The 27,461-nt window shown below is 42.2% G+C and overlaps 1 protein-coding gene across 1 annotated transcript; it reads right to left on the bottom strand.

Moving 5' to 3' along the window:
* Window positions 1-10,828: 10,828 nt before the first annotated feature.
* Window positions 10,829-16,179, bottom strand: LOC100193740 (L-ascorbate peroxidase S chloroplastic/mitochondrial). Its single transcript, NM_001358874.1, has 11 exons — window positions 16,015-16,179; window positions 15,800-15,916; window positions 15,277-15,397; window positions 15,105-15,205; window positions 14,911-14,998; window positions 12,337-12,404; window positions 12,171-12,257; window positions 11,608-11,682; window positions 11,453-11,530; window positions 11,260-11,364; window positions 10,829-11,167 (listed from the first exon to the last, which is right to left on the bottom strand). The coding sequence occupies exons 1-11, from the start codon at window positions 16,096-16,098 to the stop codon at window positions 11,150-11,152; spliced, it is 942 nt and encodes a 313-aa protein (NP_001345803.1). The 5' UTR covers window positions 16,099-16,179; the 3' UTR covers window positions 10,829-11,149.
* Between the last annotated feature and the right edge of the window lie 11,282 nt (window positions 16,180-27,461).

The raw sequence follows: 27,461 nt of genomic DNA, 5'->3' as shown, positions 1-27,461 counted from the left end.
TCTTCAGAATACTTAGGTAAGAAGAGAAAAGAGTTTTTAGGTAAGACTTTTGAAAATCCTTTTGAAGATGCCTCATAATATCTGCAAAGAAGGGCTACGCTCCGATACCAGCTGTGACGAAACCTCCCAAGTAATTAGGCCCACCTACAGTTGTCCTTGTCTAGCAGACATCAGACACCCTGTAGATGTTCCTAAGTCACTTGACAAGTTCGGTATCTTTCCTTACCTCACCAGGAACGTTTCACCCGTCTTGCAGACATTACAGAACATCGGAGATAAAGAAATGCGGAAGCGATTACATAAATTACATTTATTTCAAAAGCAAGCTTAAGTTATTTTGTTACAGACCAGAACTAAAAAGGCGAGTGCTGATTAGTAATATTATACAAACCAAGGGAGGCACAAAACTCCTCCCGATAAGTTATAAGCAAAAGATCCTATGTGGAGGACCGAGTCCTCCCGCACTTCAGTCTTGTTTCTCTTCTTTGGGAACCACCTTGGCACAGAAGCAGCAAAAGTCTGCTACTTCCTCACCTAAAAACAACGAAGGGATAAACCTTGAGTATGGAATTACTCAGCAAGTCTTACCCGACTAAAGAAAAGACTCTCAAGGGTATGCTGGTTATATGGAAGTCAAGGTAAGGCTTTTCAATAATCAAAGACTCTGTTTTGCAGAAATGCTTACTAAAGTGGATCCTTAAAAATCCAATTTTATTTGTCAAGTTAAGTAGAGTTACCTGTCACTAGAGTTCTTTCTACCCTAGTTCAATCACTGGTCCTGCACTAGCCAATTTTTCAACAGAAACCCATCGTCTTTAGTGGAATGCTACGTGTAAGTCAGTGGCCAAGTCTCCATAACCGCGGAGGTACGGCGATCCGAATCGATTATACTCAGCTGAGGATCTCCAATCACACGACATATGTAGCACTTAACCCTTGCATATGTCAACCCGCCACTGGGGTTCTTAAGACCAGATCAGGTTCACGCAAACCGAGAGCACAGATACACCACCGTCCAGCCTCTTGCTACGGAGGGTACACGCTACTCCCGCCACCGCTCCACGCCCATTTCGTGTTATCTTATTCTGGCCTTAGTCTACCCGAGGCAAGGCTTACCCATGACGAGGCATGTGACCAGTTAAAGGGTCCTCGGTCAGCAGGCCTACATCGACAAGGTCCTTAATCGACTCAGACGGAGACACTACACCGAGACTCTCTTCTCGTGCAAGTCACCCGCCCGGTCTCAGCTTAATCTTTTTAACCCAAAAACTTGGTACCTGGCAGAGGTACATCTTTTCCGATGTTGAATCCATCACGGCCATGATGGATTCACCATCAAGTTTTATTTTTGAAAGCAACCCTCCCACTTTTGCCACAACATCTTTTGTAAAAAACAAAACCTTTGTTTTTCTAAAGCAAGGCTAAGCATCAAAAATCTTTTGTAAAACAGGTAATCAAGGAAGGTAATCGAATTCAAGGAAGGTAATGCAGGAATTGTTTTATCAATCAACTCCTATCACCTAATGCAACAATCAAGTGAGAAGGATTTTAAAAACATCAAGGGAGGTGGCAAATGCACCGGGGCTTGCCTTCGTTTACAGGTGATTCGGGTTCGGATCCACAGATATCGAAGTAGAAGCAGTTGCCTGCTTGCGAATCTGAAGGTGGTGGTGTCCTGTCTTCGGTGACTTCTATCTCTTCTTCACGTTCTAATCATAACCATACATATGTATAAGAATGGATGCCATGGGATGCTCATGAGGATGCAAAGATAATATAAACTTATTATCTATGTCTTGAATATAACTTTCCTTCACGGAATTCCGGGAACTTAGGGTTTCCGGAGTCGGTAAAGGAGTTCATAGGGCAGGGGGGTGGTTTTGGGTTTGGTGATCAAACAAGGTCCAAATCAATTCAAACTCTACCCAAGGCTTATAAATATTGTTTTAAGTTCCCACAAAAAGTTTGGGCATTTTTGGGCTTACCATCTATTTTCTAAAAATCCATAACTAATACTTTTAACTACTTTAAATACCCTAAAATTTCTTATTTCCACTAAAAATCACAATATTATTTTTATTAAATTCTAGGGAAAATAACAAGCCTAGGAAAATTAGTTCCACAATTTTAGCATTTTTCTACCATTTTCTATAATTGTTTTGGCTCTGGAGACAAAAGAAAAAGAAAAACAGATGAGCAGTACTGGGCCGAATCCAGCCCAGGCGGCCCAGCTAAGGCAGAAAGGCGCCCGCGCGCGCCCGCGCCCTGGCGGTTTTGCAGAACGGCCCCCGCGTTTCTGGATAACAGGAAACAAGTTCCCATACTGTTTTTATGAGTCACTGACTGTTTACAGAAACACCCTCCAACTTCTATTCCTTCACCCGACACGTCCTCGACGCCGTTCACGCGCGGCCGTGCTCCGGCGAGCACCTGTCCCGGCCGAACGGGGCAACGGCTGAGTTCTCCGAGCAACAGACACCGAATTGGATCGACCCTAAGCCTTTCCCCCAAATTAATTTGGCTAATGATCAACTACGGAGCTCTGGCCACGGTGGCCGTGAGCATGGCGGCTATACGGTCGTGTTCCCGACGACCAGAGGACTCTTAGTTCAATTCAGTGGCTCGGCAAGCATTGTAGACGCATAAGAAGGCTTAAACAAGAGAGCAGAGGGGAGGAGCTAACCGGAGTATGGCTGGCGACGGTGAAGCTTGTTTCACGGTGGCAAAAAGAGATTTGGGGAAAAACGCGAATTCGAGCTCACTGGTGGATGATTGTGGCCGATTAGCGGTGGCTAGTTAGCTGACGACCTCACGGAGCTAGTCACGGGCTCAATTTATAGGGAGGACGGGCGGTGGTGATCAATTCGGCCGAGCCGTGCTGGCGACCGGAGATGAGGAAGAAAGCGGCGCGGTGAATTCGTGTCCACCGCCGTGGCAACCTCCCCGTCGACGATGGGACGGGTATAGGGAGTCATGGCGACGCGGTGGAAAGGCTTGGACACGCGGCGCACAACCGGGAAGCGGCGGTCACCGGCGAGTTAATCCGCTCAGCCGCAAAGAGGGAGAGAGGGCCACGGGGGTCACCGGAGTGATCGCCAGCTCACCGTCGGCGAAGATCTTTTACCGTGTGCCCTTATCTGCCCATCCCGAGCACAAGTCGGGCCGGCAACGGCACGAATCACGGCGGAGGTATCGTCGGCGGTGAGAGTTCCGCGCTGGCAGCCTGATCCGGTATTTTTACTGTACCATGGTGAATACTCCATTCAGAGCGACTGACAGAGCACGTTTAGGTCACATTTTCTCTAAATTTTCCTTAGCAACTCATCCAAGGCTCTGCAGCAAAATTGTAGACCAATGTTCCAGCTACAATGTTGCCATAACAACTATAGCCAAATTCCAATTAAATCATGCTTGAATTTGTGCCCAAAGTTCCTGTAGTGCACTGTTAGTCTGAAAATTCAGACCTTAACAGCCTGATAGCCAGATTTTGAGCATGATTATCCCTAGATTTTGCACAAGAACATGACTTGAACCCTTAAACAAAGTTGCTCTCCTATAATTGCTTTACAAATTTGGTGTGGTGACCTAGGGCAAAAACCCTATATTTCAGAAGATACATGGCTCCAAAGTTGAACCAACTAAACTGAATTTCAGACTTAGGCTCTATAGTGATTAAGAGGTGATTTTTGCAAATAAGCCCAAAACTTAGGGTTCAACTTGCAAATTCACATATTTGTGAACCAAATGACTTTATATGTTTAAACATAGTAGTTTTTACACTTTAGTCCAAAGGTTAACACTTTTGCACATAAGTCCCTAGGATTTGGTTTTAGGGTTTTCCAGGGTTCCAATTAGGGTTTCTGGTATCCCAGGGGTATAAAGGTGATTCAAGTTTATTCTTAGGGTCATTTTATGACTTTTACCCTAAAGCTTTTAGGTTTTCTCATCTTAGGTTAAGTTTTACCCCTTTAATGCCTATTTAGGGTTAAAGCTTCCCATCCAGGGTCCTATTTGCAAAACATTAAAACAACACAACTTGTTTGAAATTTTTGCCTAGTGAATGCACTCTAGGTGTGTCAAACATATGCAATGCCAATGCTTATGATGCCATGCTCAAGTTTTAGTTACAGTAACACCAGGGGTGTTACAATTTCTTCCTCATTAAGCCCGGCCGCCTCAACTTGCGCCACCTTGCTAGGTAGTGCCTCCTTGCTCCTTGTCGCTTTGAGAGCAACGGTTTGAGGCTTGTGGATTGGGCCATTCAATGCATCATCCACGTATCTCGCCTCCTTGATCATCATCCGCCCGCTTACAAATTTCCCAAGAATTTCTTCGGGCGACATCTTGGTGTACCTAGGATTTTCACGAATATTGTTTACCAGATGTGGATCAAGTACAGTAAAGGACCTTAGCATTAGGCGGACGACGTCGTGGTCCGTCCATCGCGTGCTTCCATAGCTCCTTATCTTGTTGACGAGGGTCTTTAGCCTGTTGTACGTCTGGGTTGGCTCCTCCCCTCTTATCATCGCGAATCTCCCGAGTTCGCCTTCCACCAACTCCATCTTGGTGAGCATGGTGACGTCGTTCCCCTCATGTGAGATCTTGAGGGTGTCCCAGATCTGCTTGGCATTGTCCAAGCCGCTCACCTTATGGTACTCGTCTCTGCACAATGAGGCTAACAACACAGTAGTAGCTTGTGCATTTTTATGAATCTGTTCATTGATAAACAAAGGACTATCTGAGCTATCAAATTTCATTCCACTCTCTACTATCTCCCATATACTAGGATGGAGAGAGAACAAGTGACTACACATTTTGTGACTCCAAAATCTGTAGTCCTCTCCATCAAAATGAGGTTTACCAAGTGGAATGGAGAGTAAATGAGCATTGGTACTTTGAGGAATACGAGAATAATCAAAAGAGAAGTTTGAATTAACCGTCTTCTTTTTCTCATAGTCGTTGTCGTCGTCCTTTTGGGAAGAAGAGGATTCGTCGCTGTCGTAGTAGACTATCTCTTTGATGCGCCTTGTTTTCTTTTTCTTCCCATCTTTTCTTTTGTGGCTCGAGCCCGAGTCAGTAGGCTTGTCCTCCTTTGGATCATTGACAAAGGACTCCTTCTCCTTATCGTTGACCACCATCCCCTTGCCCCTAGGATCCATCTCTTCGGGCGGTTAGTCCCTTTCTTAAAGAGAACGGCTCTGATACCAATTGAGAGCACCCAGAGGGGGGGTGAATAGGTGATCCTGTAAAAACTTGAAACTTAATCCACAAAACTTGATTAGGAGTTAGCACGAATAAGCCAAGTGACTAGAGAGGAGAATTTGCACAACACGATAACCACAAAGAGATCAACACAGAGATGGCACAGTGGTTTATCTCATGGTTCGGCCAAGTCCAACAATTGCCTACTCCACGTTGTGGCGTCCCAACGGACGAGGATTGCAATCAACCCCTTTCAAGCGGTCCAAAGACCCACTTGAATACCATGGTGTTTTGCTTTCACTTTACTATACCCCGCTTGCGAGGAATCTCCACAACTTGGAGCCTCTCGCCCTTACACTTTGATGTTCACAAAGAAGAACAGAGTAAGGGAGGGATGAGCAACACACACAAGACACGAAATCAGAGTACCAAAACGCACACAAGTCACAACAAGAGCTCACAACACAACCCGGCGAGTTCACAACTCAAATGAAGCTCTAGTTGCTATCACAAAGAATCAAATGCGCGGAATCGAAGTCTTGGTGCTTAGGAATGCTTAGAGAATGCTTGGTGTACTCCTCCATGCGCCTAGGGGTCCCTTTTATAGCCCCAAGGTAGCTAGGAGCCGTTGAGTGCATTCTAGGAAGGCATTCCTTGCCTTCTGTCACCTGGCGCACCGGACAGTCCGGTGCACCACCGGACACTGTCCGGTGCGGATTTCTTTCCTTCTTTGGCGAAGCCGACCGTTGGCGCTTTGGAGCCGTTGGCGCACCGGACACTGTCCGGTGCCCCCTTCCGACCTTTGGCTCGGCCACGTGTCTCGCGCGGATCGCGCGGCCGACCGTTGGCCTGGCCGACCGTTGGCTCACCGGACAGTCCGGTGCACACCGGACAGTCCGGTGAATTAGAGCCGTATGCCGTTAATCACTTCCCGAGAGCAGCAAGTTCGCCTGAGTCAGTCTGGCGCATCGGACACTATCCGGTGCACCCAGACAGAGCTAACTTTGGCTGAACAAAGCCATCTTTAATTTCAACTTGATTTTTCCTGTTTCCAGCACTTAGACACAATACATTAGTCTCTAAAACAATGTACTAAGTCTGAGAAACATACCTTTATACTTGATTTGTACTTTGTCCACCATTTAACACTTAGGCACTTGTGTTGGACACTAAATCACCAAAATACTTAGAAATGGCCCAAGGGCACATTTCCCTTTCAACTGTCCGGTGTGCCAGCGGAGCAATGGCTCCCAAGTGCAACGGTCGACTCCAATGGTCGCCTGCAACATGAACAGTGCGTGGATAGTTCAAGCAGAGTCAGAGCAGCATCAGAAGGCTCACCGGACAGTGAACAGTGACTGTCCGGTGTGACACCGGACTGTCCGGTGGCCCAGGCTGTCAGAGCTCCAACGGTCGAAACCGTCAGAACCCTAATGGTTGGGTGACGTGGCTGGCGCACTGGACAGTGTCCGGTGCGCCCATCGACAGCAGCCCTCCCCAACAGTTGTTTTGGTGGTTGGGGCTATAAATACCCCCAACCACCTCTATTCAAGGCATCCAAGTTTCCAACATATTGCATTCAGTACAAGAGCTCTGGACTTCACTCCAAGTCACAAACAAGAGATCAAATTCTCTCCAAAGTCCAAAACCACTCCAAACACTTAGTGACTTGTGAGAGAGAGATTTTCGTGTTCATTTGAGTTCTTGTCGCTTGGATTGCTTTCTTCTTCCCCATTCTTGTTCTTCCAACACTTGTAATCAAAGCAAGAGACATCAATTGTGTGGTGGTCCTTGCGGGGTCTAAGTGACCCATTTGATTGAGGAGAAAGCTCACTCGGTCTATGTGACCGTTTGAGAGAGGGAAAGGGTTGAAAGAGACCCGGTCTTTGTGACCACCTCAACGGGGAGTAGGTTTGCAAGAACCGAACCTCGGTAAAACAAATCACAGTGTCATCCGCTCTATTTCTTTGGTTGATTTGTTTTCGCCCTCTCTTTTGGACTCGGTTTTATTTCTAACGCTAACCCCGGCTTGTAGTTGTGCTTAAAGTTTGTAAATTTCAGTTTTCGCCTATTCACCCCCCCCTCTAGGCGACTTTCACAATTTATAATAAATGGTAAATATATCACATGGAAGAACAAAAATTGCTTCGGTTCAATGGGAACATGATCATTTGGTAAGCCGAATGTAGTACCATACAACCACCAAGGTACACATCGGTAAAAGGGTCAAGATGTTAAAAAAAGAGTGAATTGCCATTCTCTAAATTAAAGTATATTAATAAACTCATTTTACTTTTATGCTTAGAAAGAGATTCTATCTAACGACCAAAAGTTTTGCATCCTAAGTTTAGATTATATATTATCATAACAATTCTAGCGCAATATAAATATTAGAATATAATTGCTAAAAAGTAAACAATCAGAATAAAGTAAGAATTAGAAACACCTCAATGTTTTTCGAGGTATCAAAGTGTCGACACTTTTCACTAGTTCTCGTTGGAGCATCCTCACATGGATGTCGCTCCCTCTCGATTCATGCAAGAACCAAGTGTTCTCCACGTGCTAGTATTTTGCCACTTCGACATAGTAAATCATCCACAACTATGTATACCATGAGCTAGATCACCTCAAGCACTCCAGATGATCATCGAACTTCTGATTACAACCATACCGTCTTGTTAATGTCGACCATCAAGAGTAATAATCAGGACCTCTCACTTGACCTATCTAAGGCTAGTGAGGAGCGTGGATACACACTAGCTATTTTAATACATTAATAAGGCCACTAATCATGTGTTTATCAACTCTCAAGTTCCTCACTAGGCAAAGGTTGCTCCTCATGTTCAAAAGTTTTTTTTTCAGTTGATCAAATGGTCAAGAGAGCTAGAATAAATGAGTCGGGTGTATTTATACACCCAAACCGACCAACTAGCAATCCATTATTTCTAGTTGAAATCACATGCGTCAGACCATCCAACGCTTAAGTATCAAACCTCAATCTCGGTCTGACGAGGCACAATGATCATAGTGAACTCACTATGCCAAATGTAGTCGTTAGAGTGTACTGCATGAGTGTATGGTCCGATGACCCCTTGTCAGATCAGTCAGACGCTCACAAGATCAATAGGGATAGCATCCATAGGTGGAACTTCCATAAGGCTATCTCCAGTAGCCTCCTTATCTCACCTTCCCACTCCTTAGTTTAAACTTTACCCTATAAACAATGTAGTCTACAGTGCAAAACCGTGTTTTGCACGTCCATATCCATACTCTACTGGAGATGGCCTAACCTAAGCAACCACTATAGTTGGAACAAGAGGTGTTGTAGCAATAATAACTATGGTTGACTGAGTCTAAAGTGTAGGTATTGGTAGATTCGAAGTCACTCTACCAAACCCTACGAACTGGTCCAATACAGGAGTAGTGAAGTCGAAGGTCATCGAGCATACAAGGTAGATGTGCTGATACAAACTCGGGCCTGAAGTCCGTAGACTGTAATGTTGGAACCACTAGAGTCTGTATGGCAGGTGGAGGTGCCATGTATACTAGTGGTGGCGGCATGGCTGCTCCTAACTACTGAAATAGGTGTTGAAGTAAGCCAGGTTCTATGCACGATCAGCTAACAACGACTACTTAAACTGATCCTATCGAGCCTATATCGTCTCAAATAACATGAGCATACTATTAGTTTGTCGTTGCTAGGTCTCTACCTGACGTCTCTGCTCTGTTCACTGCTCTATGCCTCAACACTGATGCTTGGCTAACATGCTCTGCTACTCGGTGACTATGCGTTGTTGCTCTATGTCTATGGCAAGCGTTGCTCTATGTCTATGGAAAGCTATGACTACTATTGAGTCAAATGCTTAAATAGACATGTGAGTCGGTCATCCATGGTTGGCGATACTAGGGATGGAAGTATAGTAGTGGATCCAGTAGTCTCTACATCATGTTGTTTCAAAGTAAAGTATGAATTAGAAACACCTTAATGTTTTCTCTGAGGTATGAAAGAGTCTACACTCCACTAGTTCTTTTTGGAGTACCCACGCAAGGGTGTCACTCCCCCCTTGATCTATGCAAAGACCTAGTGCTCTCTATAGGCTGATTTTTTGCCAATTCGACATGGTGAACCACCCACAACCGTGTACACCTCGAGTTGGGTCATCCTCAAACACTCCGAATGATCATTGAACTCCCGATTGTCACCAAACCGTCTTGGTAATATCGACCACCAAGAGTAACAAACACAAACTCTCACTTGACCTATTCAAGTCTAATGAGAATGGTGATGCACGCCGGTTATTCTTAATGCACTAATAAGGATGCTAATCACGTGATAACCAACTCCAGTTTCCTCACTAGGGAAAGTCTCTTACATACACTCTAAATGATTTCTTCATCGGATCAAATGAGCAAGAGAGCTAGAATGGATGAGTTGGAATGTATTCTAAATCCAACCGATCAACTAATTGTTACACTAACTCTAGCTAAAATAGTAGGCGTCGAACCAACTAATGCTCGAGCATTAGACCTTCGACCTTGGTCCGATGAGACACAACAGACATAGTAATCTCACAGTGATAGATATAACTGTTAGATGTATTGTAAGAGCATATGGTTCGATGACCCCTCATTAGACCAATCTGACACTCACGAGACCTCTTTGATCACATTCTAGATGTCAGACCAAAACTCAATGGTCTAACAGTCACCCTATTTATAAGGTTTGAACCCCCTATAGAAAGATTCATAGCTTCTACAATTGCACCATTTGGTCTAACGAACTAGTCTAACGCTACCAGAACTTCTCTACTCTATTTTCACACACCATCGAGCTCAGGAGCAATGGTGTGATGATCTTAATCATAGGGCCTGACAATGATGCCTTCACTAATATTCCATGTGTAGACGACAAACTATAACTATCGGTCCAATGGCCCTATTACTAAAGGTCCGAAGCCTACAAACTCTCCTAAAACACTTCCAATTTTAAAAACTGTCTCTCATCTAAGCTACATAGAGCTCAACATAACCCGTGTACACCACACCTAACAATTTAGATTTATTTAGGTCAACCTACTAGTTCATACTCCTTTGTAGTACGATCAAAGAAAAAACAAAGTATTAAATTACTCTAAGGCCCCGTTTGTTTCGTTGAAATTGAATTCCATTTTAATAATTATAATTTAGATAAAACTAATTAAGTTCATATATTTATATATATAATATATTTGTATATTACTCTAAATCATATGAGATAGTTATATACTACATTTACGTTATAGCGAAGCAAGTAGAAGAGTGTGCTATAAGTTGTACATCGGGAAAATAGCATATAAATCTATAGAATCAATTTCCATCTCTCACCCCATGAATTTGAGATAGACTTATATGATAACTTTGAAAAGTGATGGAATATCACATTTTAAAAAAAATAGCCTATTCTATTAGTAAGATTCCAATTCCTCAATGAATGAAAGAAAACAAACGGGACCTAAGTGTCTTTCAACTTTAATTGGCGCTTAAAACTAGTGTATCTTCAACCTTGTTATCCATACTTTGAAAACCGAAATGAAATCCATACCTGGAGGCATAAAAAACCTTAATTGACCAAATAATCATTATTATTGTGACCTAACTTAAATGGACTCAATAAAGCATAAGTTAGTTATAACGATCTTATGTCGTCATTAATCACCGAAACCACTTAGGATTCGGATGCTTTCAGTTAGTTAGTGTAACAAATATTTATCTTGAAATGACAGGTGTTGCTTTATTCATAGTGTAGGATACTACTAAAAAAACAGGGCACGCTAAGAAAAAAATCCTTTAATCGGTGAATCCAATTTGTGGAGCTATCATTCAACCCCAATAACTTTTCCTTGCCAACCTTCGAAAATGGTCACGCAAAGAAACATGACCCTTCCTGTTCAGTCACCTCCATCCACAACTACTCGAGTGAGATACCCTGCAGACATTTCAATTAAAAGCACGTTACACGACCTGAGAACATAGTTATTTTCTACCTCTCAGAATGGAAAGTGCCCTGATTCCATTTACCTTTGGCGGGTCAAACTTTGCCCCAAGATTGCTCAATTTGGCATGAGCTTCAGCGTAGTCCTCGAAAAATGTGTCCTGATCCTTGGCATATTTTGTAGCATAGATCTCCAAGTATGAAAAGTCATCATGAGACTTGGTCCAGAGAAAAAACAGACATGTTCAGTTTTTTGCAACATGAGAACCCTTCACTAACCTTGAATGAGGAATCCTCAAACAGCACAGCATCAGTAGGCAGAACTAGGAGGTGATCATCTCGTCTTTCTTCGATAGCCTGAATTGTTATGATCATGTTTTTGTTATAAACCTACATGGCTGAAGCCTTCGAAGGTAATCCTATAGCGACAATACCTTGAAATAGCTGTTGTCAAACTTGAGCCAATGAGATGTCCAAGATTGTCCCCCAGGTGCACCAGGCCCATCTTTCTGGCATATCAAACAAAAGAACAATTAACAAATGAGTGTGATACTGTGATAACACCACTGACCACTCTCAGCACCATTTAGCAAACAGCACTGAATGTCTAGGTGCTAATACTGTACCAATCGCACAAAGAGCATCTTTACAAGAATAATAGTGGGGAAAATAGAACTAAGATTCATAGAGGGAAAAGCTAGCAGACACACCACAATATAGTGAAAACTGAAAAGCAATTTCGCAGGGCACAGTACAGAAGAATGTTTTATCAGATATCAGCACGACAAGTAATCAAATATGGTGTCCATGCAGCAAGCATATAAGCAAGGACGAATCAGTAGGACAAACAAACGAGTAGCAGTCAAGCACGGCCAGAAAATATAGGTTACACTCACATTTTACTGCCTAATATAATAAGTAGATTATGAAGGGTGGACATGCAAATGCAAGAATTGAAAAAAAGGACAACATTTGATTAAAGCTGTAGGTTACGCACAGTGTACTTTGTTTCTGATTTACCCCAGCCACTACGCTCTGGTCTTGCACGTCCAAGTGTATGAGCTCCTGACAGTGCAACGATTTCCTACAGAGCACAAAATAGTTGTGACTAGCAAATTCAGAATTATGCATAGTCTAATTTAAACACAGCATTCTGTTTACACCTTGTCGTTCAGGCCCATTCTGTAGAATACTTCACGCAAATGTTCCGCGGGTGAAGGTGGGCCAGCAGCTGAATGGGCGAAAAAAAATAGAAATATGAGTAACCCTGGAATAAAATCTTCTGTATATAAATAATGCACTGGCACATCAAAGAAGCAAGCAGTAGAGAATATTGAACTGTCAAACTTAATATAATTACATGGCATAGGAAGAGATCAATCAGAAACCACTGGGAAGGGGTGCTTGAAATCATTGCAATGCTTAGGAAGATAATGTGCAGTGACTTTTTAATTCTATGATCAAAACAAAACTGTATGAACATGATTCTATTCTAGGTAGTACTGCTTCTCAACACTTTGTTGCATTTTAGGATGCAGGAACTTGAAACAGTTTATCTTGTGCACTCTGCATGTTAGTCATTTGATTTGACAACTGTAGATCCCACAAAGGTAATTCTTTAAAAAGACTTATGCTTTATAGATCACTTAACATTGTTCTATGACATCAGCTCGTTTCTATCCTTCACATCTTACTAATTAAATTCCAAAAGAATATAGATTAATTTGCTCTAACCATGAAACCAACTCCACCTATGTTGTCTCAACATAACAAATCCTAAGATTAATAAAGGAGGAGGACTACGATAGGCTTGGTGAGCCAACGTTAAACCTAGTCATTCTAATGGAGATGAAACTCAAAAGAAATTTGTTGGGGCGTAACCCTCTTAGCGATGTGCCATATCGAAACCATGGTAATGGTGTTAAATGGGCAAGACCCGGGTCTACAGCCCCTTGGTGATGTGTCGTGTCGCGATCTGGACACAGTATCAAGTGATAAAGGATTGGATCACTACTTTCTTAGTGGCATGCTACATCAGCGTCTAGGTGTAGTGAAAATGTGCAAGGGTCTTCATTTCATATCATCAACGGGTGTAAAGAGTAAGAAAGCTAGTCGAACCAACTAGAATTTGTTTAGGTAGTTGGAATCTAGTGTCCCTTATAGGTAAGTTAAGGGACTTAGTTCAGGTAACGACTAGGAGGCATGTAAATATCATATACGTCCAAGAGACTAGGGTCAAAAGAGGAAAGAAGTTAACAATATCAGATCAAGCTTTGGTACATAGAGACAGCTACGAATAGAAATGAAGCAGGGAGTTTTGATTGATAAGAGCCTCAAGAACGATGTGGTAGATATGAGAAGGCAAGAAGCTAGGATTATCTTAGTCAAACTTGTCATGAGTGATTTGGTTTTGAACATAATTAGCGTGTATGCCTCCAAAGAGGCCACGGTGAGAGTGCCAAGAGACTTTTCTAGGAAGACTTAAATGCCATGGTTAGAGCTACACCTATTAGTAAGAAGCTTTTCATAGGAGGAAATCTCAATGGACATGTAGGTGTAACAAGTGCAGGTTTTGAGGCGGTTCATGAAGGTTTGGGATATGGTAGTAGAAATCAGGAGGGAGAGTAAGTCTTGGATTTTTTTGGCCGGTTGATCGAGTTTGTTATTGCGTTGGATTTGTGGTCATACAAGAAGAGATCAAGTCTGGGACGATGATATGCATAATAGGCTAGGGTAGCACCAATCGAAGAAAAGCTTGTCCAACACTGGTTAAGATGGTTTGAAAATGTCCAACAGAGACCTTTAGGGCCATCAGTGCGTAGTGGGATCCTAAGGCATGATAGCAATGAAAAGAGAGGCAGAGAAAAACCAAAGTTAACATCAAAAGGGGACTTGAAAGAATGTAATATACCCAAAGATTTAGGCTTGAATTGGGGTACATAGAAAACAATAATTCATAAGCCTGAACCTTGACTTGTGGTTTCTATTGAATTCAACTCTAGCGGTCTAACCTAGCCAACTTACTTGGGACTAAAAGGCTTTATTGTCGTTGTTTTAACCATGAAACCATCTTAATAGCTGAATTTGGAGGCACTACAAATACCCTAACAAAAACTAGTGAAATGGAAAGAGGTACCATTAAAAGTTATCCAGGAAGTATATGCTGTATTTACATCCTCTACTTGCAATATTGCATCCGTGTTTTGTTTGTATTTTAATTTTTTGTGTGCCAAATTTGCATCTTGCAGACAAATAAACATTAGGTACCATAAATCTGATAGGATCAGTCTTAGTATAAAGTGGATATCTGGATGATGTCCAGGACCAGGACAAAGTATTTTTTATGTGACAAGAATCATGAACTTTGGTATTACTAATCTGTTGAAGACTGTCAGTGTACTGACATGCTAAACTTTCATGAACAACTAAGCTAGTAAATACAATTCATCTATATGATAATGATTTGATAAGAGAGAGTTTATCAATTTTTAATCAGGGAGTTAGCTGCAAGTTTGCTATGTGGTAGAACCCTGAGCACAACCATACAAGGTTAATGAATAAGATAGCTATTCGATGTTTCAATCACTAAGCAATGATTGCAACAGTATGCTTGGATTAACATCAAAGCAAACTAAAGGAACAACCCTATGTTCTAGGTTCTGGATTCTGAGTCTGTGTCTGACTCAACCAAAATTGGCATATGAGTTCAGATCAATCAAAAAATCATAATTACTGACCAGGAAGCCTCCCCTCTGGTGGGCATTGTTCGGGGGCAATAACATCAACTCTTCCATAGATCATAGGAATTTTGGGGCCACCTGCTTCCTGAAATGAAAGAAACCACAAGAACCAGTCAGGCAGTCATCATTAAAAACAAGCAATTTATGAATGACCATCACTTAATCAGCAAGCTGGAGCGATTTTAAGGGACCTCAATGGCTGTGGCGCTGGCAAGCTGAAACAGATCTGCATAGGTAACACCTGAAAACTTGTCCTTGATAGGTTGGATCAGCTTCAGAGCATTCACAAGACCTGTCATGAAACAAAATGTTGAGCAGCACCACTTCATGAAGTTACAGATGATAAGATGAGATGAGTGTTACCAGCATTGGCCCCATGCTTCAACTCGACTTCGAATCTCAAGCTACCATTAGCTCCACCACACTTGGGCCACTCGGTAATGTTCTTGTCATATGTACCAGCATCATGCCAACCTAATCGAACCTGAACGAAAATATAATACCTAAGCAAAGCAACCCCGAGGCTGAACCAGCTAATGCTGGATCGTGAAGAGGAAAGCAGTAAAGCAAAAAAAAACCAAACTTGATCTAGCATAAACAAAGAGAAACAGTGCATCCGGGGCACTAACACATCTCCCAAACCTAATTCTGTCGTGGTCAGCTGAGTAAACAAACGACCAACTAAATTGTACAAGTTCCTAAGTTACCATTACAAAAGGCTGCGGAGTATTAGTTCTTCAGTTGCACGAGACATGAGAGAAACTTTGTAGAGATGCATAAACTCTGGGTCGTTAGATGAAATGATGAATAAACGAGACCCCACAGTAGAGTCACTTGTCTGCTCCAACCGCAGGGAGCCTCAGCATGAGGAGAAAGAACTACCTACCAGGATGGGATGGCAGGAGGTGGCCTTGAGCAGCTGCCTGACGTCCTCCCGCGCGCCCCTCAGCTCGGCCGCTGCGTCTCCCGCCGCCGCAGAGCCCAACGGACGCCTCCCAAGCTCCTGCGCCGCCAGGAAAGAAGCAGACAGGACGCACGAAATCAAGGACCGGTGTGACGGCGAGGGCAGTGGGTGAGGACGAGGGGAGAAGCCGCAGGTACCTTGGAGGCGAGGAAGAGACCGCGGATAGGGTGGAGCAGTGAGCCACCGGAGACCCCGCGGCGGAGGAGGTAGTGGATGGCCATGTCGGCGCCGGCGCCGGAGGGAGAGGAAGGGTTTAGAGGAGTTGCGGACCGCGTCAATGCGAGGCTAATGGAGGCGTGCACATGAGACTTGATGCATAGAGGATGCTAACAAAGTTTATAAATCATTCTGAAAACATTATACATATTTTTTCATCCAATTTTAATTATATATAAAATTTTTAAGTTTAAATTCGTTATATTTTAGCTTTAGCTGTAATAAAAAAAGATAAAATGCCAGATAAATTTAAATTAGAAAATTAGCTAAAATGTTCTCTTTTTCATTACAACTAAAATATAACGAATTTAAACTTAAAATTTTGTATAAGTGGAGTAGGATGGAAAAATATGTATAAATTTTTTTCATATTTTTTATAAACTTTGTTAGTTCATGTGCACCAAAGTCTTATGTGTACCGGATATGTTTCTGAGAATGGAACGGTGGACCAATTGAAAAATTGTGCTACTTTTATTAGGCTATGATCAGCTGACTGAAATATTGTTTGTATATAGCAGAGTTTGGAATAGTATATGAGGGAGTCATTGGCATATAACATTTTATATGCCATTAAGACCATGTCTAATAATTCACTCATATAGGTCTTGTTTGTTTACCTTTTAGATTATATAAGTTGGATTATTGATGGAAGGGTTGGAGAGTAAAATATCGCTCTGGTAACACAAATAAGCTGAAATAAGCTACCCATCACTAGCTTTTTTAGCATATTTGTAGTCCCTAAGTGATATTTTACCCTCCTATCCTCACACCATAATTTAACTTATATAATCTAGAAGGGAAACAAACACATTCATAGTCACCAAAACACTAACACTATTTTGTATTGTAGACTACACCGTTCATAGAGTAGAGTTTGAATATAGATATGAGAATATGTAAGCTGCTGGAGATGACCTTATACCATAAGGATGGCAAAATGTTATTTCCTCCCGTTTGGAATGCATTATACTTTAAAAGGTAAATAGTCAAATTCCTACGTGAAAATGTGTGTTTAATAGTCTTTGTTAATTCAGAACTAAGGGACAACAATTCAAATAGGGCGTGTTTGGTTACCTATTTTTGATGGTCGTAGGTCACGCGATGCAGAAAAGCTATGATTGGTTGGCTGAGCGAGTGAGCGATTGAGAGCACCTAGAGGGAGTGAATAGATGATCCTACAAAACTTACTTTAAACAACACAAACTTGGTCTATAAAAGATATTAGTATAAATTAAAACCAAGTTCGAATGACAAAAAGAGAGAAAAATAGACTCTTCACTTGATTGCTCTCTTGAGATGTGTATTAAACTAGGAGCAATATGTAAGTGAAGTATAAGTGCTAAGGAAGACAGAAATCACAGTAAAGTAAAGTAGACAATACACACGACAATTTTTCTGTGGTTTGGCCAAAGCCTACTCCACGTTGTAGTAACCTCCTTTAGTCAAGGGTTGCACTTAACCCCTCTCAAGTGATCCAAAGATCAAACTTGAGTGTCACGATATTCTTCTCTATACTTTGATTCCGTTTTTGAGGAATCTCCACAAGCTGGAGTCTCTCACGCCCTACACAATATAATCACAATCATAATCAGAGTAAGGGAGTGGGTAATAACACACAGAAGTACACAACACAGCAATAACATACACAAAAAAGCAAAGACAAGAGCGCAACGACACAGTAACAGCTCGAAAATGCGCTCGAATCTCTCTTAAATCATTGAACAGTGTGGTCGCGGAGTCTCGGAATTGTAGTGGTCACTTGTGATGCTTGGGTACTAGGAGAGGACGAAAAAGGGAAATAGGGTCAAACCTTTTTCTAAATGATTTTGGTGGTTGAATTGCCCAACACAAATAATTGGACTAACTAGTTTGGTCTAGATTATATGTTTCACAGGTGCCAAAGGTTCCTCTACAACTATTCTAAATCGACTGTCCGGAATACCGTAGATTATCCGGTATCACTTTTTAAGGGATCACCAACAAAGGGGATATCGAGATTGCATATGTTAGCACCAAAGAACAATTAGCCGATATCTTTACCAAGCCATTAGATGAGAAAACATTTACCAAACTTAGGCATGAGCTAAATATTCTTGATTCTCGGAATTTTGATTGATGTTTTGCACTCATAACTCATTTATGTACCTTTGATCATCTCTCTTTCATGTGCTATGACTAATGTGGTTTTCAAGTGTATTTCATGCTGAGTCATAGATTGAAAGGGAAATGGAGTTCTTCGACGAAGACAAGGCTTCCACTCCACTCCATCGAATTATCTCCACTTCGCCGTCACTCCGCATCGCTCTCCAACTTTGGTATAATCTTCACTCATATATTGTTTGCCAAAGGGGAGAGAAAGTAATGAAGGGCTTATCTTTCACTCACTAGTATCTATTTTTGGCGATTCATGCCAAAGGGGGAGAAAGTATTAGCCCAAAGCAAAAGGACCGCACCACCACCAATTTCAAAAATGTAGTCTTTCAATTTGTATTAAAGAAGTTTTTCAATTGGTATCTTATTTTTTATATAATTTCAAATTGGTATGACCTCTTTCAAAATTAATATCTAAAACCCTCTTGAACTCTAAGAGGAGAATTTCATTGAGGGGGGGTTTTGTTTAGTCAAAGGAAAAGCATTTGAAACAGGGGGAGAAAACTTCAAATCTTGAAAATGCTTCTCAAAATCATATTTGTATACCTTTGACTATTTGCAAAAAGACTTTGAAAAATAATTTCCAAAACATTTGCAAAAACAAAACAAGTGGTGCAAGCATGGTCCAAAATGTTAAAATGAAGAAAGCAATCCATGCATATGTTATGAAATGTAAATTGATTTAATTCCAAGTAACCTTTGCACTTATCTTATGCAAACTAGTTCAATTCTGCACTTATATATTTGCTTTGGTTTGTGTTGGCATCAATCACCAAAAAGGGGGAGATTGAAAGGGAAATAGGGTCAAACCTTTTTCTAAATGATTTTGGTGGTTGAATTGCCCAACACAAATAATTGGACTAACTAGTTTGGTCTAGATTATATGTTCCACAGGTGCCAAAGGTTCATCTACAACTATTCTAAATCGATTGTCCGAAATACCGTAGATTATTCTGGACAGGAGAAGCTTTTTGGAAAAACAGACCAAGCGCGGACCGTCTGGGCCCTTGCGGCGGACCGTCCGCGACACCAGGATGACCCTCGGACAGAACCAATGCAAAAACCCAAGTCTACACTACGGACCGTCCGGAGGGAAAGCAAGCACCGTCCAAGACCACGCGTGGACCGTCCAGCCTCAGGCGCGGACCGTCCGGTAGGTGAGGAACCGAAAAACCCGAAGGTGACGGGTTCGGTAAAATGAATTATAGCATCCTCGCGGACCGTCCGGGGTGCACGACCGGACCGTCCGCGACTGCCTTTATCTGACATCTAACGACGCATTTAATGCATTATAGCCGTTGATATAGTCGTTACTGCTGATCGTTGCGATTTCAGCCGTTGATGTACAGGGGCGGACCGTCCGGACCAGGGGCGCGGACCGTCCGCGGTCGGCAGAATTGGAGCAACGGCTAGGAAGTGGTTGGTGGCTATAAATACAACCCCAACCACCTCCATTCATGACACCCAAGCATTCCAATCCTCTACATTCAATACAAGAGCTAGCAATCCATTCCAAGACACAATCAAAGCTTTAATCTCTCCAAGTTCCACAAATTAGACAAGTGATCATTAGTGATTAGTGACTTGAGAAAGAGAGTGATCCGTGTGATATTTGTCGCTCTTGTTGCTTGGCTTTCGCAATCGTGCTTTCTTCCTTACCATTCTTATTCTCAAGTGACTTGTAATCAAAGCAAGAGACACCAAGTTGTGGTGATCCTTGTGAGGGGTCTGAGTGACCCGTTTGATTAAGAAGAAAGCTCACTCGGTCTAGGTGATCGTTTGAGAGAGGGAAAGGGTTGAAAGAGACCCGGTCTTTGTGACCACCTCAACGGGGAGTAGGTTTGCAAGAACCGAACCTCAGTAAAACAAATCATCGTGTCACACTCTTCATTTGCTTGTGATTTGTTTTCGCCCTCTCTTTTGGACTCGCTTTTATTTCTAACGCTAACCCCGACTTGTAGTTGCGCTTAAAGTTTATAAATTTTAGATTTGCCTATTCACCCCCCTCTAGGCGACTTTCAATTGGTATCGAAGCCCAGTACTTCATTAGAGCCTAACCGCTCGAAGTGATGTCGGGAGCATCCGCCATGAGGGAGATCGGGACCGGCAACAAGTCTGCAAGCTTGGGGAGAACGCATTCAAGGGAGTCCTCCCACAAGCACAAGGAGGAATCCTCTTCCTCCATCAAGTCCCAACGGAAGAGTGACAAGAAGAAGAAGAAGATGAAGAAAGTGGTCTACTACGATACCGACTCTTCGTCACCCTTCACCTCCGGCTCGGAATCGGCATCCGTCACTTCTAAACGCCATGAGCACAAGAAGTATAGTAAGATGCCTCTTCGCTATCCTCGTATTTCAAAACGTACTCCATTACTTTCCGTCCCATTGGGAAAACCACCTATGTTTAAAGGTGAAGATTATTCTATGTGGAGTGATAAAATGAGGCATCACCTAACCTCACTCCACAAAAGCATATGGGATATTGTTGATTATGGAGCGCAGGTACCAAAGAAGGGGGACAAGGATTATGATTCGGAGGAGGTCGAACAAATCCAACACTTCAACTCCCAAGCCACTACTATACTCCTCGCCTCTCTAAGTCGAGAGGAGTATAATAAGGTGCAAGGGTTGAAGAGTGCCAAAGAGATTTGGGACGTGCTCAAGACCGCGCACGAAGGAGATGAGGTGACCAAGATCACCAAGCGGGAAACGATCGAGGGGGAGCTCGGTCGCTTCATGCTTCACCGAGGAGAGGAGCCACAAGCCATGTACAACCGGCTCAAAACCTTGGTGAACCAAGTGCGCAACCTCGGGAGCACCAAATGGGATGACCATGAAATGGTCAATGTTATTCTTAGATCACTCGTTTTTCTTAATCCTACTCAAGTTCAATTAATTCGTGGTGATCCAAGATATAAACTAATGTCTCCCGAGGAAGTGATAGGGAAGTTTGTGAGCTTTGAACTCATGATCAAAGGCTCCAAACAAATCATTGAGTGAGGCGCCACCTCCACACCCGAGGTGCAACCTGTCGCCTTCAAAGCGACGGAGGAGAAGAAGGAAGAGTCTACACCAAGTAGGCTTCCCATCGACGCCTCCAAGCTCGACAACGAGGAGATGGCTTTAATCATCAAAAGCTTTCGCAAAATCCTCAAGCAAAGGAAGGAGAGAGATTACAAGCCTCGTTCCAAGAAGGTGTGCTACAAGTGTGGTAAGCCCGGTCATTTCATTGCTAAATGTCCATTATCTAGTGATAGTGACAGGGGCGACGACAAGAAGGGAAAGAGAAGAGAAAAGAAGAAATATTACAAGAAGAAAGACGGCGATGCCCATGTTTGCCGGGAGTGGGACTCCGACGAGAGCTCCACCGACTCCTCCTCCGACGAGGACGCCGCAAACATCACCGTCACCAAAGGGCTTCTCTTCCCCAACGTCGGCCACAAGTGCCTCATGGCAAGGGACGGCAAAAAGAAGGGAAAATCTAGATCCTCCACCAAGTATGCAACTTCTAGTGATGAGGAAAATTCTAGTGATGATGAGGATAACTTGCTCACCCTTTTTGCCAACTTAAACATGCAACAAAAGGAAAAATTAAATGAATTAATTAGTGCCATTCATGAGAAGGATGAACTCTTGGATAGCCAAGAGGATTTCCTTATTAAAGAAAATAAAAAAAACATGTTAAAGTTAAAAATGCTTATGCTCAGGAGATAGAAAAATGTGAAAAATTAACTAGTGAGCTAAGCACTTGCCATGACACTATTTTCAACCTTAGATTTGAAAATGATAAATTGATTGCTAAGGTTGAGAAATTAAATGTTAGTGATGATTCTCTTGTCAACCTTAGAAATGATAATGCTAATTTGATTGCTAAGATTGACAAATTGAATGCATCTCTCTCTAGCCTTAAAATTGAGAATGAAAAATTAATTGCTAAGGCTAAAGATTTAAATGTTTGCAATGTTTCTATTTCCAATCTTAGAGATGAGAACGCTATTTTACATGCTAAGATTGTTGAATTAAATACTTGCAAACCCTCTACATCTACCGTTGAGCATGTTACTATTTGCACTAGATGTAGAGATGTTAATATTGATGCTATTCATGATCACATTGCTATGATTAAACAACAAAATGATCATATAGCAAAATTAGATGCTAAAATTGCCGAGTATGAATTAGAGAATGAAAAATTTAAATTTGCTCGTAGTATGCTTTATAGTGGGAGACGCCCTGGCATTAAGGATGGCATTGGCTTCCAACAGGGAGGCAATGTCAAACTCAATGCCTCTAAGAAATTGTCCAACTTTGTTAAGGGCAAGGCTTCCATGGTTCAGGATAACGAGGGTTACATTTTATACCCTGTCGGTTATCACGAACACAAAATTAGGAGAATTCACTCTAGGAAGTCTCACTCTGGCTCTAATCATGCTTTTATGTATAAAAGTGAGGCATCTAGCTCTAGGCAATCAACCCATGTTAAATTACCTAAAAAGAAATCTCCTATAGCATCAAATGAAACTAAAATTTCATTTAAGACTTTTTATGCTTCTTATGTGCTTACTAACAAATCAGGCAAAGTAGTTGCCAAATATGTTGGGGCCAAACACAAGGGATCAAAGACTTGTGTTTGGGTTCCCAAGGTGCTTGTTTCTAATGTGAAAGGACCCAAGATCGTTTGGGTACCTAAGAACAAGGCCTAAACTTGTTTTGTAGGTTTATGCATCCGGGGGCTCAAGTTGGATCATTGATAGCGGGTGCACAAACCACATGACTGGGGAGAAAAGGATGTTCTCCTCCTACGAGAAAAACCATGATCCCCAAAGAGCTATCACATTCGGGGATGGAAATCAAGATTTGGTCAAAGGACTTGGTAAAATTGCTATATCTCCTGACCATTCTATTTCCAATGTTTTTCTTGTAGATTCTTTATATTACAATATGCTTTCTGTTTCTCAATTATGCAATATGGGCTACAACTGTCTATTTACTGACGTAGGTGTTACTGTCTTTAGAAGAAGTGATGATTCAATAGCTTTTAAGGGAGTGTTAGAGGGTCAGCTATACTTAGTTGATTTTAATAGAGCTGAACTCGACACTTGCTTAATTGCTAAGACTAACATGGGTTGGCTCTGGCATCGCCGACTAGCACACGTTGGGATGAAGAATCTTCACAAGCTTCTAAAGGGGGAGCACATTTTAGGACTAACAAATGTTCATTTTGAGAAAGACAGGGTTTATAGCGCATGTCAAGCAGGAAAGCAAGTTGGTGTTCATCATCCACACAAGAACATCATGACGACCGACAGGCCGCTTGAGCTACTCCACATGGACCTATTTGGCCCGATAGCTTACATAAGCATCGGCGGGAGTAAGTATTGTCTTGTAATTGTGGATGATTATTCTCGCTTCACTTGGGTGTTCTTTTTGCAGGATAAATCTCAAACCCAAGAGACCTTAAAGGGATTCTTGAGATGGGCTCAAAATGAGTTCGGCTTAAGGATCAAAAGGATTAGAAGCGACAACGGGACGAAGTTCAAGAACTCACAAATAGAAGGCTTTCTTGAGGATGAGGGCATCAAGCATGAGTTTTCTTCTCCCTACACCCCACAACAAAATGGTGTAGTGGAGAGGAAGAATAGAACTCTACTTGACATGACGAGGACCATGCTTGATGAATACAAGACTTCGGACCGGTTTTGGGCGGAAGCAATCAACACCGCTTGCTACGCCATCAACCGTCTCTACCTTCACCGAATCCTTAAGAAGACATCATATGAACTCCTCACCGGTAAAAAGCCCAATGTTTCATATTTTAGAGTCTTTGGTAGCAAATGATTTATTCTTGTTAAAAGAGGTAGAAAATCTAAATTTGCTCCTAAGGCTGTAGAAGGCTTTTTACTTGGTTATGATTCAAACACAAGGGCATATAGAGTCTTTAACAAGTCCACTGGACTAGTTGAAGTTTCTTGTGACATTGTGTTTGATGAGACTAACGGCTCTCAAGTAGAGCAAGTTGATCTTGATGAGCTAGATGATGAAGAGGCTCCATGCGTCGCGCTAAGGAACATGTCCATTGGGGATGTGTGTCCTAAGGAATCTGAAGAGCCTCCACAAGCACAAGATCAACCATCTTCCTTCATGCAAGCATATCCACCAACTCAAGATGAGGATCAAGCTCAAGAGGATGAAAATGAAGATCAAGAAGATGAGCCACCTCAAGAGGAGGGCAATGATCAAGGGGGAGATGCCAATGATCAAGACAAGGAAGATGACGACGGTCCAAGACCGCCACACCCAAGAGTCCACCAAGCAATACAACGAGATCACCCCGTGAACTCCATCCTCGGCGATATTCATAACGGGGTAACCACTCGATCTCGTGTTGCTCATTTTTGTGAACATTACTCCTTTGTGTCTTCTATTGAGCCATACATGGTGGAAGACGCATTAAGAAATTTGGATTGGGTGTTGTCGATGCAAGAGGAACTCAACAACTTCATGAGGAATGAAGTATGGCATTTAGTTCCACGTCCTAACCAAAATGTTGTAGGAACCAAGTGGGTCTTCCGCAACAAACAAGATGAGCATGGTGTGGTGACAAGGAACAAAGCCTGACTTGTGGCCATGGGATATTCACAAGTTGAAGGTTTGGATTTCACTGAAACCTATGCACCCGTAGCTAGGCTTGAGTCAATTCGTATATTACTTGCCTATGCTACTTACCATGGCTTTAAGCTTTATCAAATGGACGTGAAAAGTGCCTTCCTCAATGGACCAATCAAGGAAGAGGTCTATGTTGAGCAACCTCCCGGCTTTGAAGATAGTGAGTACCCTAACCATGTTTACAAACTCTCTAAGGCGCTTTATGGGCTCAAGCGAGCCCCAAGAGCATGGTATGAATGCCTAAGAGATTTTCTTGTCGCTAATGGCTTCAAGGTCGGAAATGCCGATCCTACTCTCTTTACTAAAACTATTGCAAATGATTTGTTTATAGGCCAAATTTATGTTGATGATATCATATTTGGGTCTACTAACAAATCTACTTGTGAAGAGTTTAGTAGGATAATGGTTCAAAAATTCGAGATGTCTATGATGGGGGAGTTGAAGTATTTCTTAGGATTTCAAGTCAAGCAACTCCAAGAGGGCACCTTCATCAGCCAAATGAAGTACATTCAAGACATACTCACCAAGTTTGGGATGAAGGATGCCAAACCCATCAAGACACCCATGGGAACTAATGGGCATTTCGACCTCAACACGAGAGGTAAATCCGTAGATCAAAAGGTATACCGGTCGATGATAGGATCTTTACTTTATTTATGTGCATCTCGACCGGATATTATGCTTTCCGTATGCATGTGTGCAAGATTCCAAGCCGATCCTAAGGAAGTTCACCTTAGGGCCATAAAACGAATCTTGAGATATTTAGTTCATACTCCTAAGTTTGGCCTTTGGTACCCCAAGGGATCCACTTTTGATTTAATTGGTTATTCAGATGCTGATTGGGCAGGGTGTAAAATTGATAGAAAGAGCACATCAGGGACTTGTCGGTTCTTGGGAAGATCTCTGGTGTCTTGGGCTTCTAAGAAACAAAATTATGTAGCTCTTTCTACCGCCGAAGCCGAGAACATTGCCGCAGGCCATTGTTGCGCGCAATTACTTTGGATGAGGCAAACCCTTAGGGACTATGGTTACAAATTGACCAAAGTTCCTCTCCTATGTGATAATGAGAGTGCAATCCGCATGGCGGATAATCCCGTTGAGCACAGCCGCACTAAGCACATAGCCATTCGGTATCACTTTTTAAGGGATCACCAACAAAGGGGGGATATCGAGATTGCATATGTTAGCACCAAAGAACAATTAGCCGATATCTTTACCAAGCCATTAGATGAGAAAACATTTACCAAACTTAGGCATGAGCTAAATATTCTTGATTCTCGGAATTTTGATTGATGTTTTGCACTCATAACTCATTTATGTACCTTTGATCATCTCTCTTTCATGTGCTATGACTAATGTGGTTTTCAAGTGTATTTCATGCTAAGTCATAGATTGAAAGGGAAATGGAGTTCTTCGGTGAAGACAAGGCTTCCACTCCACTCCATCGAATTATCTCCACTTTGCCGTCACTCCGCATCGCTCTCCAACTTTGGTATAATCTTCACTCATATATTGTTTGCCAAAGGGGGAGAGAAAGTAATGAAGGGCTTATCTTTCACTCACTAGTATCCGTTTTTGGCGATTCATGCCAAAGGGGGAGAAAGTATTAGCCCAAAGCAAAAGAACCGCACCACCACCAATTTCAAAAATGTAGTCTTTCAATTTGTATTAAAGAAGTTTTTCAATTGGTATCTTATTTTTGATATAATTTCAAATTGGTATGACCTCTTTCAAAATTAATATCTAAAACCCTATTGACCTCTAAGAGGAGAATTTCATTGAGGGGGAGTTTTGTTTAGTCAAAGGAAAAACATTTGAAACAGGGGGAGAAAACTTCAAATCTTGAAAATGCTTCTCAAAATCATATTCGTATACCTTTGACTATTTGCAAAAAGACTTTGAAAAAGAATTTCCAAAACATTTGCAAAAACAAAACAAGTGGTGCAAGTATGGTCCAAAATGTTAAAATGAAGAAAGCAATCCATGCATATGTTATGAAATGTAAATTGGCTTAATTCCAAGTAACCTTTGCACTTACCTTATGCAAACTAGTTCAATTCTGCACTTATATATTTGCTTTGGTTTGTGTTGGCATCAATTACCAAAAAGGGAGAGATTGAAAGGGAAATAGGGTCAAACCTTTTTCTAAATGATTTTGGTGGTTGAATTGCCCAACACAAATAATTGGACTAACTAGTTTGGTCTAGATTATATGTTCCACAGGTGTCAAAGGTTCATCTACAACTATTCTAAATCGACTGTCCGGAATACCGTAGATTATTCTGGACAGGAGAAGCTTTTTGGAAAAACAGACTAAGCGTGGACCGTCCGGGCCCTTGCGGCGGACCGTCCACGACACCAGGATGACCCTCGGACAGAACCAATGCAAAAACCCAAGTCTACACTACGGACCATCCGGAGGGAAAGCAAGCACCGTCCGAGACCACGCGCGGACCGTCCGGCCTCAGGCGCGGACCGTCCGGTAGGTGAGGAACCGAAAAACCCGAAGGTGACGGGTTCGGTAAAATGAATTATAGCGTCCTCGCGGACCG

The sequence above is a fragment of the Zea mays genome, chromosome 10, assembly GCF_902167145.1.
Source record: "Zea mays cultivar B73 chromosome 10, Zm-B73-REFERENCE-NAM-5.0, whole genome shotgun sequence".
Taxonomy (NCBI): Eukaryota; Viridiplantae; Streptophyta; class Magnoliopsida; order Poales; family Poaceae; genus Zea; species Zea mays.
Note: the sequence above shows the minus strand (reverse complement) of the source record. Positions and strands in the feature narration are given on the sequence as shown.